The 18,701-nt window shown below is 46.7% G+C and overlaps 1 protein-coding gene across 1 annotated transcript in view; it reads right to left on the reverse strand.

Annotated features, from left to right (window-relative positions):
• Positions 1 to 18,701, reverse strand: part of AADACL4 (arylacetamide deacetylase like 4) — a 158,889-nt gene that overhangs the window by 110,006 nt on the left and 30,182 nt on the right. Inside the window, exon 2 of the mRNA XM_069610905.1 lies at positions 8,528 to 8,753. Coding sequence (XP_069467006.1) covers positions 8,528 to 8,753 — 226 coding nt within the window. The remainder of the gene's footprint in view (positions 1 to 8,527; positions 8,754 to 18,701) is intronic.

Below are 18,701 nucleotides of genomic sequence, written 5' to 3' on the forward strand. Positions count from 1 at the left end.
TGGGCACATTGTCAAATCTTTTTTTTGGCACAAGGAAGTAAGTTGAATAAATACCCTTGTTTACCTGGTGTCCCGGGACGAGTTCTATCGCATCCTTTGCTAGCAGAATGGCGATCTCCTCGAGGAGAATCTTCTGATGTTCTAAAGAGTGTACTCTTTGTCGTGGAGGATGGTTCCGGGGACGCTGCAGTAGTTCTATACAGTACCCTGTGGATACTGTTGACAGCACCCATCTGTCTGATGTGATCCCTTCCCAAGCCTGGGTGAAGTTGGAAATGCGTCCCCCTACTGGGGTTGCGTGAGAAGGGACCCTGAACTGAGCGTCACTGCTTTGGTGGAGGCATGCCGCCTCCTTTACTGGGGCTGCCTCTGCCTTTACCACGTCCTCTCCTATTACCCCTGCCGTAACCCTGGGTAGACTGTTGGCTGTTGTTGTTCCACTGTGTACCCTGCCCCTGGGAATAGTTAGATCCTCTCTGGGAATTTTGGCCGCGTGGGCGACGTAAATTACTATTCCCTCTCTGGTTAGGGGGTTTATTGGTTAACTGGCCAAGGGACTTGAGTGTCTCGTATTCGTCCTTGGCATTCTTCAGCGCGTCCTCGACCGCCTTACCAAACAACAGATCGGCTTCCACCGGTTTGTCCAACAATGATGCCTGGGTTTCTGCCTTAAAACCAGACTGCCCTAACCACGCATGTCTCTTGATAACAGTACCTTCTGCTATCAATCTGCCTGCGTTGTCCGCGGCATCAATAGTTGCTTTTAAAATGCAACCAGACACGGCTCTACCCTCTGCGGAAATTCGTGCTAACTGGCCCTTTAAGGGTTCTGGTGCAGAGGCTATGAGTGCCGCGACTTCTTCCCACTGATGGCAGTTGTAGCGGGCCAACAGGGTGGTGGAGTTTGCAATCCTTGCCTGATAGGCGGACGTTGAGGCTACTTTCCTGCCGAAACCATATAGTTTTTTGCTCTCCTTGTCTGGAAGAGCTTCGGACGATGACAAGGGTGTTCCAGCCCTCTTACGAGTGTTAGTGACAACTAGGCAGTCTGGCTTCAGCTGTCCTCTTATACTCTTATATAGGGAGGGTCAGACTGGGCTGCCCTGAAAAGTTTTTCAACTCTGGGATTGACTGCTCTGGTGAGGTTCGGGTTCACCAGGGACGGGTCTATTCTTCGCTGAATAGACTTAAGGATAGGGATGGTCTGGGCAACAGGCCTCCTTTCTCCCACTAACTCCTCGGCGAAGTCCCTCTCTTCCTGGACACCATGGGTGTCAATATGGAAATGTTCTGCTGCACATGCGAGAACCTCTTTCAGGAGGGGTTGGTTATCGACAGGGGAGTCGGAAACCGGGGCTTCCTTCTCTACCGGGGAATCTACTCTGTAGGTTTCAGGGTCTTCCTCTTCCTCTTCTTGGTCCTCATCATCCCCATAGTAGCCCGTCCCGGTTTGCTCTTCTACCATGCCAAAATCTTGGTCCTCACCAAAAGAAGTCTCTCCTTGATACAGTGAGTATGGCCATGAGTATGGTTGTACCTCGAAGGGGTCTGTAGACCTCATCGGTGTCTCAAACCGGGGCTTCTTACTCGGGGGGATAGGATCATTAGAGCATGAGGGTGTAGCCCCTTGTGGATCATATGAAAGGAAATGGTCTGGATTATCATCGTAAAAGTCTGCCAAAGAAGACATCCTTGACATGACCCTATCTATGTCATCACTGGACCATTTTTTGGAACTGGGAATTACTCTCTCAGAAAGTTTTGGAGATTTATCTTGAGTAGATTTGCTGGTTTTTGAAAGATCAGCAGACCTGGTCTTGTCTGCCTGTTTAGGAGGAGTGGAGTGTTTCACATGTGTGGAAGAGTTCAGAGGCTGCTTCTTCTGCTGTTTTCCCCCCTCCCCGTGAGTGGAAAAGTGTTTTCCCTGTCCCTTTGTGGCTCTGGAGGTTTTCGACGCCTGGCGTCGAGGATCGGGGGTAGAGTCCCTGTCCTTCGAACGTGGGGCCGCGCTGATCTTGTCTGCGGGCTCCGACTCCTGGAGTGCGGCCTGGGGGTGGAAGTAGTCTTCGTCTTCCGACGATCAAACTTCTGTTAGCCTAAGGAGCGAGGCACTCTTGGCAAGAGTGGATGATTGCCTGGAGTCATGCGGTGATCTCGATCTCGAACGCCCAGAGGACACCGATTCGGACCGTTCTGTTTGTGCATCTTTCCGAGAACTCGAAGTCGTCGAGTCTCGGTTGGACTTCGTGTGTTTAGTGTGAGTGGTGTGGGAAGCGCCTGTGTCGCCGGGGGTCTTCCCCATAGCCGCCCTGTCGGACGACCTTCCGAGGTCAGGGACCTGCGCTCAGCTGTCTTTTCGACGCCGTAATGCCCTCGCCGTCCATGGCCGCCTGCCTGGCGTGGTGGGCCCAACGCTTCGTCGAACGGTCCTTAAGTGTCTTAGGTTTAAACCTACTACACGCTCTGCAGTTCGCTTTGGGGTGGTCCCTCGGCAAGCAGAGATTGCACGTGGCGTGCCTGTCGACCCAAGGGTATTTGCGATTGCACTTGGGGCAGAATTGAAAAGGGGTACCCTCCATACGCACCTTGAGGCAGCGGGCTATTAAGTGTAGGAAATGTATAAGGTGTACCTATATACCAAGAGTGTAGAGTATGTCCAACCCCCCACTCTCCCTACTTGCAGGGCCGAGGCCAGAGGCCTTCCAAGGCCCGGGCCGAGGCCAGAGGCCTTCCGAGACCCAAATCCGCCATGCAGCAGCCGGTCGATTTCTTCTCCAGCCGGCGTCGAGTGTCAAAGTTCGACTTTGGGATGGGGAAGGATGTAAATTAATCAATATTTTAGCAAAAGTATGGCTAAGGCCAGGGGACTCCGCAAAATGCTTCCGACCAGTATGGCGGAAAAAAACAATCTGAGGATCCTAGACGCGTGAGGGATCTTGGGTACAGTGGACGTCACACTAGGGATAGTATTACTGGCACGCCCTGTGTTGACGCCCATTTTCGAGTTTCGAAAAACAAACTGTAATACTCTGCAGCTTCCACTAGATGTCGGCCTATGCACAGCATGTGATCTAAGCAGATTCCACAAGCCTCAGAAATATATATATACATATAAATAATAACACTTTGTACTCAGGTAGTTCTATTCAAAGAATGGCCAACATATACATTCTATGTGGTACCACACAATACTTAAATTCAGTAATAAATGCACCAACTGCAGACAGTTTTAAATGTGAATTCTTAAGTGATGTGTAACAACATAGATTAGGAGAGAAAGGCAGCCTGTAATGGAAAAGTTAGGGAGTAACTTATATTGTCTTTTACAGCCCAGTCCAAAAATGTTCAATAACCCTCTACTTTCTTTTTAAAGGTTCTACCACCCCAAAGTACCTGAGAGGACACAGGAGAACAGGATCCAAGATGAATCAGGGACACCTGGACGACTGCTGAGGCTAGAAGATGCTCGTCACAGTGCCTTTGGTGCCTTGGCAGGCAAAGTGGCAGAGCTTCTCGGGGTCACTCGACGATTCCCTTTGAGGATGGACCCCCACCCCCTTGAAAGAAGGAGCCACTGGGAGGCTGAGTCCAAGAAGAAAAATGGAACCAAAGGCTTTCTGAAGTGCAGCAGTTTTGCTCTTCGCAGTGCTCTCCATTGGTCGACGATTTCTCCGACTGTAGGAGTCCTGGGAAGATGAAACTTGCTGTGGGCTCCTCAAAGGCTTGGTTGATGAGAGTAAAACCCCTGGGGACTTCAATGACTTCTGGCGGCGACAGGTGCAGAGGTCACTTTTGGTGTCAGGTTTCACAATATCGCAGTTTTCCACCTTTCGGTTCTTCGTGCTGCAGTTGCAGCATGGAGCTCTGGTGACTTGGACTTGAACACTGGAGTGGATCACGGACCATTACCAAGTCTGGACGCTTGGAGCATCTTTGTTGGATTCTGGTGACCTTCCTCTGCACTCATTGGGAAAATGTGGTCAGTGATGATGGCAAGGATGTCCTTTGAAGTATTCTTCAGCAGTTTGAAACTTTCGTAACTCTGGGTGTCGAGCAGGACTATGCCAGGGGATCCCGTCTTCTGGGTGCTACACTGCAACTGGCTTCCAGCGGTCACAAACGCTCCTCCGCAGAAAGGCATTCATGCAGGCAGGCAGCAAATCAGTCTCCTAGGCCATTCACTCCACCCAGACACCCATAACAAAGAATGTGGATTGGGGTAAGCACCCAGCCTTTCAGCACTCTAGACTACATTCATACCAGTTTCAGCCAGGGCTGTCTCAGGCATTGTGTCACACACAGCAACCAGACATCCACAACACAGAATACGAGTTGGCTCACAACTCCATTCACACAGGTCCCACCCCAAGGGTGTACCCACAAAAACAGTCCCTGGGAAGACTCCAGTCAGTGCGACAAGAGGCCGCCCCAGAGCCATATATGGTATTTCCACCCAACAGCCAGTCATGGGGAAGAGACAGAGACAGGGCTTCCCAGGACTTTGTGAAACAAAGTAAAGGGGAATAGAAACCAAGAGGCCACAGTGACCATTTTGCCTTCCTTCAGGAATCCATTGATTCCTATGACAGGGCCTGGGAGGACAATCAGAGCCACTGCCAAGTCAGCATGTACCTGCCACAAACCCATACCCTCCTCTGTGGAACACAGAGGTGCCCTGAAACACACATAAGAGGTACACAGGTGTATCCCCAGCCATGGGTGCCATAAGGGGATCCCATGAGTGTTGTTCACCAAAAGGAAAACATGAAGCGCTGCACTGCCAGAGGTCCAAGCTGGACCTCAGTGGCAGAAAACATAAATAAACATACATAGAGAAGTGGTAGGACAAGGGCTAGAAGGCCCTGTCCTTCCAAAAGGCATTTCCAGCATCACACCAGGTATGCCGTACAACACGTTGTTTTGTGGAGTCTGCATGGGAGACCATGCCACCCGCAGGGTGAAGTCTGGCCTAGGCGCCAGAGGCACTGAAAATCGACAGCCTTCCGCACCAGCAGAACAAGTTTCCTCGTGCAGCGCAATTTTGTCACCTGGTGACGCCATTTTGGATATGGCTACAGGAATGCGCAGGAAACCAGAGTCCAGCACCAGACCTGAACGGGAAGGTCGGCTAGCGAACTCGAGAGATTGCTCGATCCTCGTCAGCACCTCCGGAGTAGCCCTGGTAGGACTGATGCCCTCTTGCGAAAGTCCAGTACTGCTTGTGCGTAAAGGTGCCCCCTCAGGCCTAGGCCCAGGAACAGAGCAACGCCCCTCTAGGAATCCCCGGGTGCAAGGACCTTTTGGACAAGGGAGGTGAAGGCATGCAGAATTAAGAGGAAAGCCTCAACCACAAGCGCCGTGAGGATAGGTCTGCTCCTTTTACCACTGAAAAGAGGACAGGTGGGGTGCAGATGGTGCGGGTTGCGCAGCACGCGCTGCTTTGGTAACGCCCCTGAATGCCCTTAAATTTAAAGGGGCAGTGCTTTTTTTATGAAAAAATGTTAGGTTTCCGTCCCTAGGGAGGGACGCCCATGCCGCATGATGGAAAGGGGATGGGACGTAGAAGTACCAATATTTACATTTGTTTTTAATAATCTGTATCTGAGACTATGTAGGGGTCATATTTTACCCTTGTTATTGAACTTACATTTTTTTGAGGATAGTGTGTCATATTTTTATATTATGCAAGTTCAAGATGGTGTACTGGTGCTTGGAACATTTTCTTAGCAGCAGCTATGGGAATTAAGGAAATAAACATGTATAGTTTAATAAACTAGAATTTGGGAAAGTGTTTAATTGTTTCATAGTATCAAATGGGTAACTTTGTTAGATTATTTCGCATAAATTGCGTTAGCATGGTTATATTTTTGTGATGAAGTTTATATTGTAGTGTATGGAAGGGTGATTGATTTATTATAAACTTTGTTACTTCCTTACTTCTGGAATATGGGCGAAGTGCATAACAAGCAACTATAATTGTGAGGGAGTTGTTTGTAGATCCTGTCCAAAAGGCATATTAGCTCCTTTCGATATTGCATGGTTGTCTGCATAGTGAGAGCTGCAATCCTGCACCTGGAAAACCCCTTTTCTTTATTTGGTCACCTCTGGGGACAAGCTTCCTATGGTTTTACTATCTTCAATTTAGAAAGCAGGATTCCTCATACTTGGTTTAGTCCAGACACTTTGCATAATTCAAGCATATAATAGTGACTGTACTTTCAGTATTGAGACAAAATGCCATGTTGGAGGCTCGGGGACACCCTGGGTCCGAGGTGTTACCACATGCTCCTTGATGAAGGATGTAGATGGGAGGATCTCCAGTCAACCAACAGGCCAATGATTTCTGCCCACCAAAGACTCTTAATAACGTCAAGCACATGACATCCAGAGAAGCTTCAAGGTTGGAAAAGCACTAAAAGCTCTGGTCACTCTGCAAGAGAAGGATAGGGCGAAGTCCCCTAACCTGCCCCAAAATACATGCTGCAGAAAAAAAGTGAGGGCAAACACGCCATTCATTAATAACTGCCTATTTCCCAAAGGGCCAAATACTGAGTTTACGTTATCAGTGAGACCACCTCCAAGGTTAGTAACCGGAAACACAGGAGAAAGACTTGGGTACATATATTTGATTTGCAGGATCTGCAAGTAGCAGGCCCTGCTCAGGTTAGCACACGTGAGCTGGGAGAAGCAGTGTTCATGGGTGCCAGGATGGTGAGGACAGTAAACACACTCATCTCCCTGGACCTTCAGGGTGTGGACATGACTGCAATGCCCACTAACAAACATCCAAGCTGGCACTGCACCCAATTATGGGTTTGGTACATGGAACCACAGGCGAGTTTAGACAAAATTCACAGCCTGCTGATAAAATGGGAGAAAAACAAGCAAGCCAATCCCCATGCACAGATAATATGAATGAACAGCTGTACATAGTAGCTCAATTCTTGATGCAGCTGGCGGATGTGCGAAAATATAAAAAGCCACACAACTCTCAAGGAGAAGAGTGACAGTTTATGACTGTAGGGTGAGTTGGAGATTGCAGATCAGTGCAGCAAAGAGGTTGCAGGAGACAAGCAGGCTTTGAAGGAGGTTGTGCAAGTTCAGAAGGTGGCAGAGAAGGAGTAGAAGAATGAGGTAATGGAGATGAGTGTGGATGAAGGGGAGGTGGAAGGAGTAACAGCAAAGGGAGTAGAGACCTGAAGAAGCGAGGCACTAAAGGTGAAGGGAAATCCCTTAGAATGGAAGGTATCATTAGGGGGAGAGAAGAATGTTAGATGGGGAGAGGAGGCCAAAGTGAAGATATTGACAGAAAACGAGGTGCAGATAGAAGAAAGATATTGGGGATAAAGGAAAGTATGGAGGTGTAGAGGACAGGTAACCGTGAGGCAGTGGCGGAGAACAGGAGTTGGTGAAGTTGAGGAAAGCCAGCAAGAGAAGAGAAGAGGTGCAGAGCATGGTGAGTCGTTGAGGAGAAACAGCTGGAGAATAAGTCAGGAGAGGGAATGACAGAAGGCAGAATATACCAGGAGATGGTCACAATCCGAGTGAAAAACCTACCAAGCAAGCGCTAGCGGAGATTGTGGCAAAAGTCTGCTAATGGTTCCCAGAAGACTGGGATTACCAATTGCTGGACCCAGATTGCTGTTAGCTAAGATCAAAAGATGTTAAAGGACCCGCTGGCATTTCAAGGTACTTTCAGATCAGAAGTGATGGAGAGTTTTACACAGAAGCGTGACATCCAGATAAACACAATGAAAGACACAGTTTGCCCTCTACCCAGGGTCCAATTACATTGGTGACGTTGCGCAGTACAGATACCTTTAACATTAACATTACCCAAGTCAAAAGAAGTGTTGGGACACTTCAACGGCAAAGGGATGTTATTTTACTGCCAGCTGTCAGACCCCAAGGCAAAAAGTTATGGACTAAGGTCCACTAACAAGCTGGATTTGCTCATCACATTTCTTCGGTTTCGATTCAACCCTAACTCATTGGCATATTTATGCTGTAAAAAATAAAACACTTTGAACTTGACATTCTGCAATACGTTGTCTGACTTCTGCCAGGTTGAAACTGGGGCACATTGCATCAAGGTCGAAAGTAGCAATTGAATTGCTTGTTTAAAGTGAACAACGCCCTCTGTCCTACTTTCTCACAGATATACGTATACACAAACTGCCCACTCACAGTGCAATCTGCGTAAATGCATTTATAATCCAACTAGGTGCCATTGGACTATTTTTTTTGTTTTGTGAATAGAGTGAAATATACGTAGGCAGATACATTTCAGCCTGAGAACACTGTAAAATGCTTTGCTAATTGGCCCAAACGTAGTAAATAAGGACAAATGGCTGAAAGTACATATTTCCTCAAATAATCGAGTCTTCATGAAGTAAACGAAAGCCATTCTGATGAATGTACCAGCCTATGTTATTTTAAACAAACAATACCTCAAATGTCCTCCAAACTATTTAGAAAGGGCACCGTCTAGATATTTTGTTCAATGCATTTTCAAAGAAAGTCTTACCAATGCTTCCAAACATCCAGCCACCTCCATGGAAGAACAGGACTCCTTTGCGTCCACCAGCAGATGGTGCTTTTGGTTGATAAACTCTTACTGGAACTTCCTCAAAATGCAAGTCTTTGATGAGGAGTTTGGGGTCCTCTCCAATCTTCTTGGTCAAGACTCGGTCTCTTATGTACCGGTTAAAAACAACCTGGCTGCAAGCACCAAAGTTTTCCATGATCTTCCCCTGTTAATTTAAAAATGACAGGAGTCATGTTAGAAGACAGACAGTATCTTGTATCTGTGTTAATATCAAGTGTGCAATGGGAAGACGAGATGATTCTTCACATAAGAGGTTCAGTGTCTTTCATCAATATATCAGGCGGGGCAAATGTAGCAATTGTTCGTATTCGTTTGACCAAGTCACTGTGAGCCGGGGGATGAAGAGCCTCCAGATCGGGACTACGATATGGTCCTGTTAACGAGACATCAGAGAATGTTACTTATGCCCATAGAATTTCTATTTATGTATTTTATTTATTTATATAAAGGAGGAACAATGCTCTTTTGAACAGAAAAGAACGTACAATAGATAAGAAATCAGATCTGACCGGAAGCAGTGAGACTCTTACAATGGGGGGAGTTTGAGGGACATTCTGGCCACGTTATGGAGGGGAGTAAATGGAACGTTCACCGGGAAACAATAAATTAGACATGCATAGATTAAGGACAATTCGCATTGGACATTTTTAAGTGCAGGTAGCCGGTACGGCCAGCTCTGCTCAGGATGTCATCATGATGGGTGAAGTGCTAGAGTGGAGGCAAAGGAGGTGAGGGGCCGACAAGGTGAGGGACAGAGGCGGGTTAGAGGCAGGGGCAAAATATTAGCTTGCAGGCAGATGAGAGGTAGGTTGAGAGGGTAACTCGGAGGTGAGGAGGTAGGCTTTTAGTTTTGTTTTCAACAAATCCATGTGGACTGTTTCTCGGATGTCTGGGGGAAGAGAATTCCATGCAAGTGGAGAAAGAAGAGAGCTGGAGTGGAAGAGAGAGGAAGCACATGGAGGGCGATGAGCAACAAGTGTAGTCGGGGAGGCAGAGCAGAGATTACGAGAAGGCGTGAAGAGGAGGATAGATACAGTGGGGCCTATAAAGTGACATTGAGCATCTATGCAGTGTTAAGTTTTGATGCACCAATTTAATCCATTACTGGTAAAGTTACGAGAGCCACAAACCCATTTAAACTGTTCTCTGAAATGTGAAATGTGCGTGGCCATTTGTTAGTACCTTTCTAAAGTATGATGCATGGGAGATTAAATCATGATGGAGGGGTATGTTGGATTCAAGTCACCTCATGGAAAGCCAAAAAAGTGGAAATCGAAATATTATTTTGTAATTTTAGAAAAGAGAAAGGATGGGAGACTTCTCAAATAATTCCAATATTTAGTGGCTAGACTGGGAGAGGACAGAGACAGAAACAGTAGGAAAGTCGAGAAGCAACTTGGTAGCTTCATTACCATGCAAAAGGTCTTAGCCATTTTTTAATTAGAGCAATCGTCCCGCACAGCATTTGGTGTTTATTATTGTTTAGTTTTGGGTGTTAAGTGGAAAGCACACTATAGGGCCTCATTACACGGATGGCGGAGAACCATGGCGCTATTTGCGCCATGGTTCATGCCGGTAAAATACCGGCACCGCCTTGGTGGAAAGGGGAATTACCGCCCCATTCCTAGGTTGGCGGGGCGGTAATTCCCCCTTCCACCATTGCCCTTCCCCATTCCCACTTTTGCCCTATAGGGCTCTATGGGAATGGGGAAGGCGCTAATTACAGTACCGCAAATTGCGGTACCGTAATTAGCTCCCTGGTCCCTTTGTGGGTTGGGTTTTTAACGCCTGCAAAAAGCAGGCGTTAAATTCCCCAACCCGCAAAGGGACCTCGTAGTAAGGCGGTACCGGTAAACCCTTAAGGCCATCCGTGTAATGAGGCCCATGTGTAATACTGGACTAAAGCGTCTGCTTAGTTTAACTAAGACACACCAAAGCTTGGAAGTTGTAATAGAGAAGACTCAGCAACAATACTTGGTTAAGAAAGACAGGCCATCGCAAAGCATTTATGAAGATGCAGCATATGGCCTGGGAGACCGAATCGCAAAAAAAACCTCTGCCATGACCTTTGAACACTAAGGGAGAAGGGAAGACTTTGTTGCATGCAAGAACACAAGCCCATGTGACTCAACAGATAAGTTGCTGTGCTCCCGATTTTTGTATCATGCACTTTTGGGAAGCGAGTGACAGCACTTACATAGTATTCTTTGTTTCTAGGCGAACTGTACATTCTAAATGCACAAAGGTACTTTTTGAAATGGTCTGGCCAAAACAAACATTTGTCTTTGGATAATGAGCAACAATGCACATAAAATTGTGAGAAATATCTGGACGGAATGAGAAGATATTGACGTTCAGGTGTTGGAAAAATGTTAGCCAAACAAATTATAATTGTGATGAACTCAATATTACAAATATACCATATTAATGTGTAATAGTGAGTTATTTGTAGGTTTGGCATTTTTGGTACATATAAAATTAAATGGTGCCCTTGGAAATCCAGAACATTGCTCATAATTTGGTAGGACATAAAATACAATTTTATGGTGTACACAGGAATTTAGAGGCCTGCCACCCCCGCTCCACCCCATCCAGTCGGATAGTTTGCAAATATAGTTGGACATGTTTCATTTTAAGCACAAGGCCAACATTGGTCAATCTGGGAGGGTATAAATACCACTTTACAGTGGGGTCCGATCGAGTGAAATTGTGCGACATTTAGTGGAACATTGAGCACTTTCAAGCGCATAAAGCCAGTATCATTGTTCAAAAATTGGTAGGATTTTAAAATACCTTTGTGCTGGGTTTCTCTACCCAGGAGCCTTTGGTAAATTAAATGGAATTTTTAACCACAGAATACCAATAACACTGATCAAAATTTGGTAAGGCTTTATGACCATTTGACGGTCGGCTTTTCGGATGTTTCCAGAAGAATGTTAAGGAAATATATTGGCAAACTACATTTGTGAGCATATTTGGCCGGTAACATTGGTCACAAATTAGATCATTTATTGGCTATTGCCCTCAATATTGGGGCAGAGAGTGTGAGAGTGTTCCTTGTGACTGTGCCTGGTGCGAGAAAGTCTGCGTTCACTTTCTATTGAAGACCCTGCTGTGAATCTTTCAAAATCCTATCTCCAGCTACGGAGCGTCGCGGACAGTGTGAGAGTGTTCCTGGTGTTCCGGTGGTGCTCGGGTGGCTTCAGTGGATCCTTCTTAGTTCATTACTTATCTACCGGAAAGTCAACAGTCAAGAAAGCCAGAGCGGCTTCTAATGTCGACAGTGGGCGCACAAACACGTCAACAAGTGAGACTAATGGTAACTCCTGCTGCGGCCCCAGCCCCTTCTCCGGCCTCTATTGTACATGCAGCAGACCAGGTCTATGACTTGGAAACCTTGAATTGTAGCGATGAGGTTGCAAAAATCACTGGGAATGTGTTGGGATTCACGGACATTCTACATTCTTCCCAAAAGCCCTCCCATACTCCCAGTTGTGAACCGGCTGCACATTTCTTAAATATAGGGAAACAGCAGGATAAAATGGAAAAAATTGATAAACTTGAAGGCAACCGGGGGGCCCGTATCTGGATGGTTCTAATGAGGTTGATGTGCCCTTGGCTTGTGTATTGAATAACGCCTTAAATACTGACCCGACTACATTACCTTTGCATAATGACTGAGGATCCTAGCCAATCCTGGGTGTGAGAGCATTTCTCTCTTGCTGCGGTAAGCATGGGTTGCTTGTTTGTGCAGCCAGCTCCCTTTTTCTTTTTGTGCGGCTAGGTGTGTGCCTAAGAAATCCCTGTGAGTACATCCCGTGGCTGGTCCCTGTGAGTACATCCCATGGCTGGGGAGAGGCTTCTTTTAATGTGCTCTGCTTACTGACTTGCAATCTGATTGTGCTACTGTTGTTGTTGCCATGGCCACCTACGATCTCTGCGCTTGCTCAGCAGCGCCCTCACTACCAAGCGCAGTCCAGACATTACCTCTGCCTGGCTCAGCACCCCCCAGGCCCTCCTTCCGTGCGGAAATCAATCACAGTCCATCAACATCTCCCCCATGGAGGATGAAACAGGCGATGCTTGACTGCAGCCAGAGCCGATGAATGATTTGGGACTTGTTTTAAAAGCCAATTTACCTGCTCATGGCCTGGGTGGGAAGTCATTAAAATCTCACAACACCAGTAAACCAAAACCCCTGACTCCGGTGAGGAGTGGGAGAGGTGATGGGACCATGGAGGATGAACTATGCGCTGCTCAACTGGAGTCTGAGCCGATGCATGTCATTAAAATCTCACGACACCAGTAAACCTAAACCCCCGTTTCCGGTGATCACTGGGAGACGTGATGGAATTCTTGTCCCAATGGCGCAATTGAGGAATTTGCTACTGGAGGTGGTACCCTCATTCTCCTCTACTGCTTTGAAGCAAGTTCGCTTCCATCCAGCTCCTCAAACCTCAACACCAACGTCCTCCAATGCCACAGTGCCCCCCCCCACCCTCCAAGTCGGCACCCCTAGGCTCCCCGATAGAGGTTACAGCCGATACAGGTTACAGGAGACCATTTTGGGAAATCCCACTGCAAATCCTTATCCTATCAGAACGAAACAATTGGGGGGCCCCTATCCTCAGTGGCTCATTTTTATAAATCTGGTACAATTTCCAAAGTGACTTTAAGAGAGAATGACTCTTTCCTGGCCATCCTTTCTAAAAATAGGGAAATCCTCAAAGAGATCAAGGACCTGGAACTTGGCTCCTTCTTCAATGAGGAAGGCGCATGATCCCCTATTTCTCCATCCAGAACAGTTGCAACAGGAAACCCTACACTGCATAATATGAATGTCTCCTTTTGAGACCTCGCAGATTTTGGCCATGACAAAGTATGTTTTTTTAATCTAAGCCCAGCCTCTGCTCCTCTGTTTCCAGCTAAAACTCTGCCGGGGACTCTGAAGACCCCTCTTTCAGTGACTATTACTTCCCCTCTAAAAGGAAACACTTGTGTTGCTACGGAAGATGTTGGGGCTGGCTTACTAAAAAAATCATTGATGTCTTGTAATGTGTGTGTGGGTGCTCAGCTGGATCTAAAGGCCCTATACGACGAGCAGGAGTTGGTCTCTACTGCTGTTCGAGCGAACACTCATTTACTGTCCGTGCTGACAGATAAAGTGTCCTACGAGGAAGCCTTTTTAAAAGGCCATCAGTGCCCTTGTTTTTTGATTTTGTGAACAGACCTGCCCCCACCAAAACGATGGGGGTGCTGGGACAGCCAGCCGGCTGTTTCATCAGTCCCTCAATTAAACAAAGTACCCGAAGGCGAAGAGGCAGTAGGTTGCTGTTTGCAGCCATTAGACATCGCATCGGTCAGCTTCTTTGAGGACTCACGGGATCATGGTGGAGGTAGCGGATCACATTGACCCAGCCGTCATGTAAACAGCTGAGACCCTTCTGCGTGAGGGGACGGGGGATGTGAGCTGTAGTAGCCTCGCTGTGGGAGAAACGGATGTACCACCTACGGCTCCTCGAATGCCTTTTGGAATCTTTGGGGGCCTGCAGTGAGGGCAAAGAAAGCATCTATGCGCTCTAGTACCAAGCATCCAGAGCCGGTGGTGGAGCCTTCAACAAGAGCCCAAGCTACAAAGAAATCAAAAAACAGGAAAGGTGTCCACAGAAACGTGGGTAGGGGCTCAAGAATATTCTTGAGGAATCTGTCACTTCCACGTCCCCCCTTCGAACCCCATTGCCTGAGGGCTCACCAAACCAAACCTCAGCACTGCCCTGTGGTTTCAGACTTGTTACTTATGCCATTACCTGAAAATTGGCCATTTGTGTTGGTGTCTTTGATCGATGCCGGGGAGGATGGTCACCCCACTTAAGTTCCACCACTTGGCAACGAGGGCGATGGAGATGGAGAAGAAATCATCTTGGGGTCCTTGTCTGTGGATTCGCTACCCGCGCATTGAGTGTGTATCTTGCGCTCCATATTCTCTGGCGCTGCTGTGAATCCACCTATTGTTCACATAGAAAGGAGTGGGAGCTCTCAAGAGGCCTCATGCAACTATTTGGGTGATAGAGACCACCCCCATTTTCAACGCTGGAGGAGCATCACTCTAAACTTATAAACAAGGGCACAGTCGAGCTGCCGCCTGTTGCCAGATTGGAACCCTCGAATCTGCAACTACATCTGTCTTGGGAGCTGAAGGATTGCATTCAATTGACTTTGAACAGGGCGGCTGTTCTGAAGCTGCTTATCAAAGTGCCTTTGTTATCTCATTTGAGCTCGGCGGACATTAAGCAGGTCGAGTTCTGGAACAACTTGAGACTAGACAAGGTCATCCTCCACTTTGCTTCTCAGCTGGTCATGTACCAGGTTTTAGCAGCCTCGGCACAACTGGGGACATGGGATTTCTACATTGCAGCCTACCCGGGTACCCGGCAAACCACTACCGCTCCTACCTTTGCAACCAGGTGTGACGCCTATCCTCCCATTGTGGTAGTTAGAGTTCCTCAACCTCAACCGAGTTTAACAATAACTTGCCCAACCAACGGTTTATCCGGCAGACAAGCTACTAGCCACTTAATGGGCAATGTGGAATCCAAGGACGGGATGGATTGGAACTGGGTGGCGGCCTGTCTAAATGTGCATAACCATTAGCAATTTGAACTGACTAGGCCCGCTTCTGTTACACTGATTAAGTGCCTATCATGGAATTCTAGGGGCTATGTCAACCTGCTGTCACCAAGGGCCTCACCTCCCCTTGAGGCTGATCTGTTTTGTGTCCAGGAATGCTGGCTCCTGGAGCCCCCAAGTGTGGACGGATATCATTGTTTGGTGAATCCGGCATACAAAGGGACTAAAGGAAGACCTGCTTCAGGCCCACTCTTTGGCATCCAGAGCGACATGGGAATAACAGCTTCAGCTTATGCTACTGCAAATGCCTTTCTTCAGGCAGTGGAACTGACTTGGGACAAGGATCGGTATATAGATGTATGTGTCTTCCACTTTAGTAGTTAACCTTTATTGGAACCCCACTGTGATAACGAAAGATATACTTTTGGGGGCAATTGAAGATTTAATCTATGAGTGGCAAATGACTTATAATGATAATTCCATCTTGTTGTGTGGTGATGTAAATGCAATGTGTTGGGACCCTACTGATGCGAACACGTCAGGTCATAACATTATGGTTAATGAGTGCTTGGGACATGAACATGGTTAACGGCATGGTGGAGGGTGACATTCCACCAAACCCTACTTGCCATCGAGGCACTTCCAATAGTACTTGGGATTACTTCTTTGTCTCTGGTGAAATGCTACAGAATGTCAACTCCATGATAATAGAGAAAACAGACCTCAGTGATCACTACCCTTTGTTCTTGGGGCTGAAGGTGGTGAAGCGGGGAGAGTGCAGTCCCCTATACGATCAGGAATTAGAGATTGCCATGGGTAAGAACAGGGTCTGTTGGAATAGGGTGAGCATGGATAAGTTTTATGACATACTCCACCATCTCTTTCCCCTGGATAAACTGGAGCGGGCTCTGTTGGCTATTCCCTAAAAAGACGTCTTGGACCAAATATATAAAGTGATGCTTCGCCCTAGTAATAGAGGAAACAATTTAAGAAATCACGCCTTTGACCCCATTATCCAGTCAAAAAAAAGAGATCTGAGGCGGGCCCTTCGGCACTGCAATCCATTAGAGACTGTTCAAAGAAAGACATTGAAGCTAAAATATAAACAGTGGCTTTGATTTCACAAATGTGAAATTCTGCTGCATGACGCTCAAAAGATGCTGTGGCTCATTAACTCAAGAGATGTATCCTCCTTCTGGCGAACAATCAACAATTCAGTGTCCCCACTGTCTAGCTCCCTGATTAATTCTGTCGGGGAGCAAGGGTGTATTGACCACTTTACAAAGGTAAACAAAGGGGATACAGGGGAGAAAAATAAATTCCCATTTGGAACCAACCTCAGGACTATGGCATTTGGCTTCTTCAGAGGAGCAGATAGTCTCCTTAATTACCTGCAGTAAGAATTCTCGTGCACTTGGTCCCGACGGCCTGTCAAACGCTGTCCGAAAACTTGATCCTGACCTGTGGGTGCACATTTTGGGTCTAATTATTAATAAAATTACCTCTCCAGCAACCATGCCAAAAACATGGACACAGTTCATTATTGTACCGATTTTTTAAAAGGGTCAATGAAGGCTCCCTCCCAACTACGGGCCCATATCATTTTTAGACATTCTAGCAAAGATCTAGGAAGGGGTCGGGCACAAACGCTAACATCTTTATCTTGGATATGCTTAAGAAAGAAGCCAGGTAAGGTGTAGACCCATATACATGGCGTTTATCGACTTCACCATGGCATTCGACAGCATAGACTGAACTTGTTTAATGGTCGAAACTCATTTAACAGAGATTCTTGTGGCCCTACACTCCACTACATCTATTATAGTGCCCCTGAATGCCCAGGGAAAACTGTCATTACCAATTCTGACTTTGTGTGGCATCAAGCAAGGCAGTGTATTGGCTCCTTTACTCTTTAGTCTCTTCCTCTCTGACCTTGCCGAGATCTTTCGCAGCTTCTCCCCGAGTCTAGCTTATATTAATTTGGCCTATTTACTCTACGCGGATGATCTAGTCCTGTTCGATTACACCCCAATAGGGTTACAGCATAAGCTTGATGCCCTGGCTGAATATGCAGAATTAAATCATCTAAGTATCAATATAATAAAATCACAGATACTCATTTTCAGACCAGGGATGAAACAAAAATATAAGAGCTTTCGCTGGAATATCAGTAGTACGCCCCTAGAAAAGGTTTTGATTTTTTGTTCCCTGGGGTGTAGACTTTTTGAACTATCAGCTTTCTAAAATGCAGATGCTCACTACTGAAGCTTGCGCTGTGAACAGGAACTTTGGAAATTTCTCGTTGAGCCCAGTGTTAAACTTTTACAAAACCAAGGATTTACCATCCCATCTATAACCTACTTGAGAGAGAACTGGGGCCTCCCTACATCAATGGACTGTGATGCTGTGGAGGGCACATTCTAGACCTTGAGCCACATATTATTGCACTGTAGCTCGCTAGAGGCGAGGCGTATGACTTACTTTGGCCATCTTATTCAACCTTATGCCGAGATCCATATTGAAAGAGTGTGGCAGCTCATCATGAACTGCTATGTCCCAATGAATGGATGGTTGCTGCAATCCACTTCTTAAAAGAAATCTTGGATTCTGCTGCAAGGGTCACATCATTGGTTTGCCATGTGTCTTAATTTTCTTGGCCTCTTAATTGTAACTCCTTGGAACGTTTATTATTATCCACTCCTCCTTTTAAGTAGAAATCTGCGCCTGCTGCTAGTCCCTTTACGGAGGATAGCGCTGTGATTTCAGCTTCAGCTACATGACTGCATTATGATCCGCAATTACAATTGTCCATGTTGGCTGCACAGCTCTCTAGAGACATTTCAGACATGTCTGCTAAATTTGCATCTCACAAAAAATTAAGTTTGGCAAGACTGAATGAGGATCTCCTGCTGAGTAGTAGTATTAAAGATGGTGGGGATAATACCCCCAGTGAAGCCAAACAGCGGGGGCCTCCAGGGGATAATGACTTTGCAAGAAAAACTATGAATAATGAAGATGATCTATCCCCATGACTTATGTGTCCTCCCTCACAGGAGGAATCATAGATGCATGTCATTGGAGCCTCAAGGCTGTTGGGGGGAAGGGGCAACTCATCCTCCTCATTTGAAGAGTCTAGAAATGACCCTATTTTCCATCCAGAGAATCTGCCTCAGGAAATTCACCTAAGAGCAGTGGCCCTGACTCAACTGCATAACAACGTAATGGAGGCTGTTTCAGTCTCATTGGCACATTTTATGAAACTGTATGAGTCACTGAATGATTCATTTAAAGACCAGGCAACATTACTAGCGATGGTGTATCTGGAAAGTTTTGTGTCTAAGGTCCATACTAGACTGGACATAGAGGCTGAAACCCCCGCCAATTGGCAAAACAGATTTTGTAATGTGGCCAGGAATAAGTTAATGGGACAAAAACACACTGATGGAGGCCTTATTGGAGGATTGCA

The sequence above is a fragment of the Ambystoma mexicanum genome, chromosome 8, assembly GCF_040938575.1.
Source record: "Ambystoma mexicanum isolate Mex_15411 chromosome 8, UKY_AmexF1_1, whole genome shotgun sequence".
Taxonomy (NCBI): Eukaryota; Metazoa; Chordata; class Amphibia; order Caudata; family Ambystomatidae; genus Ambystoma; species Ambystoma mexicanum.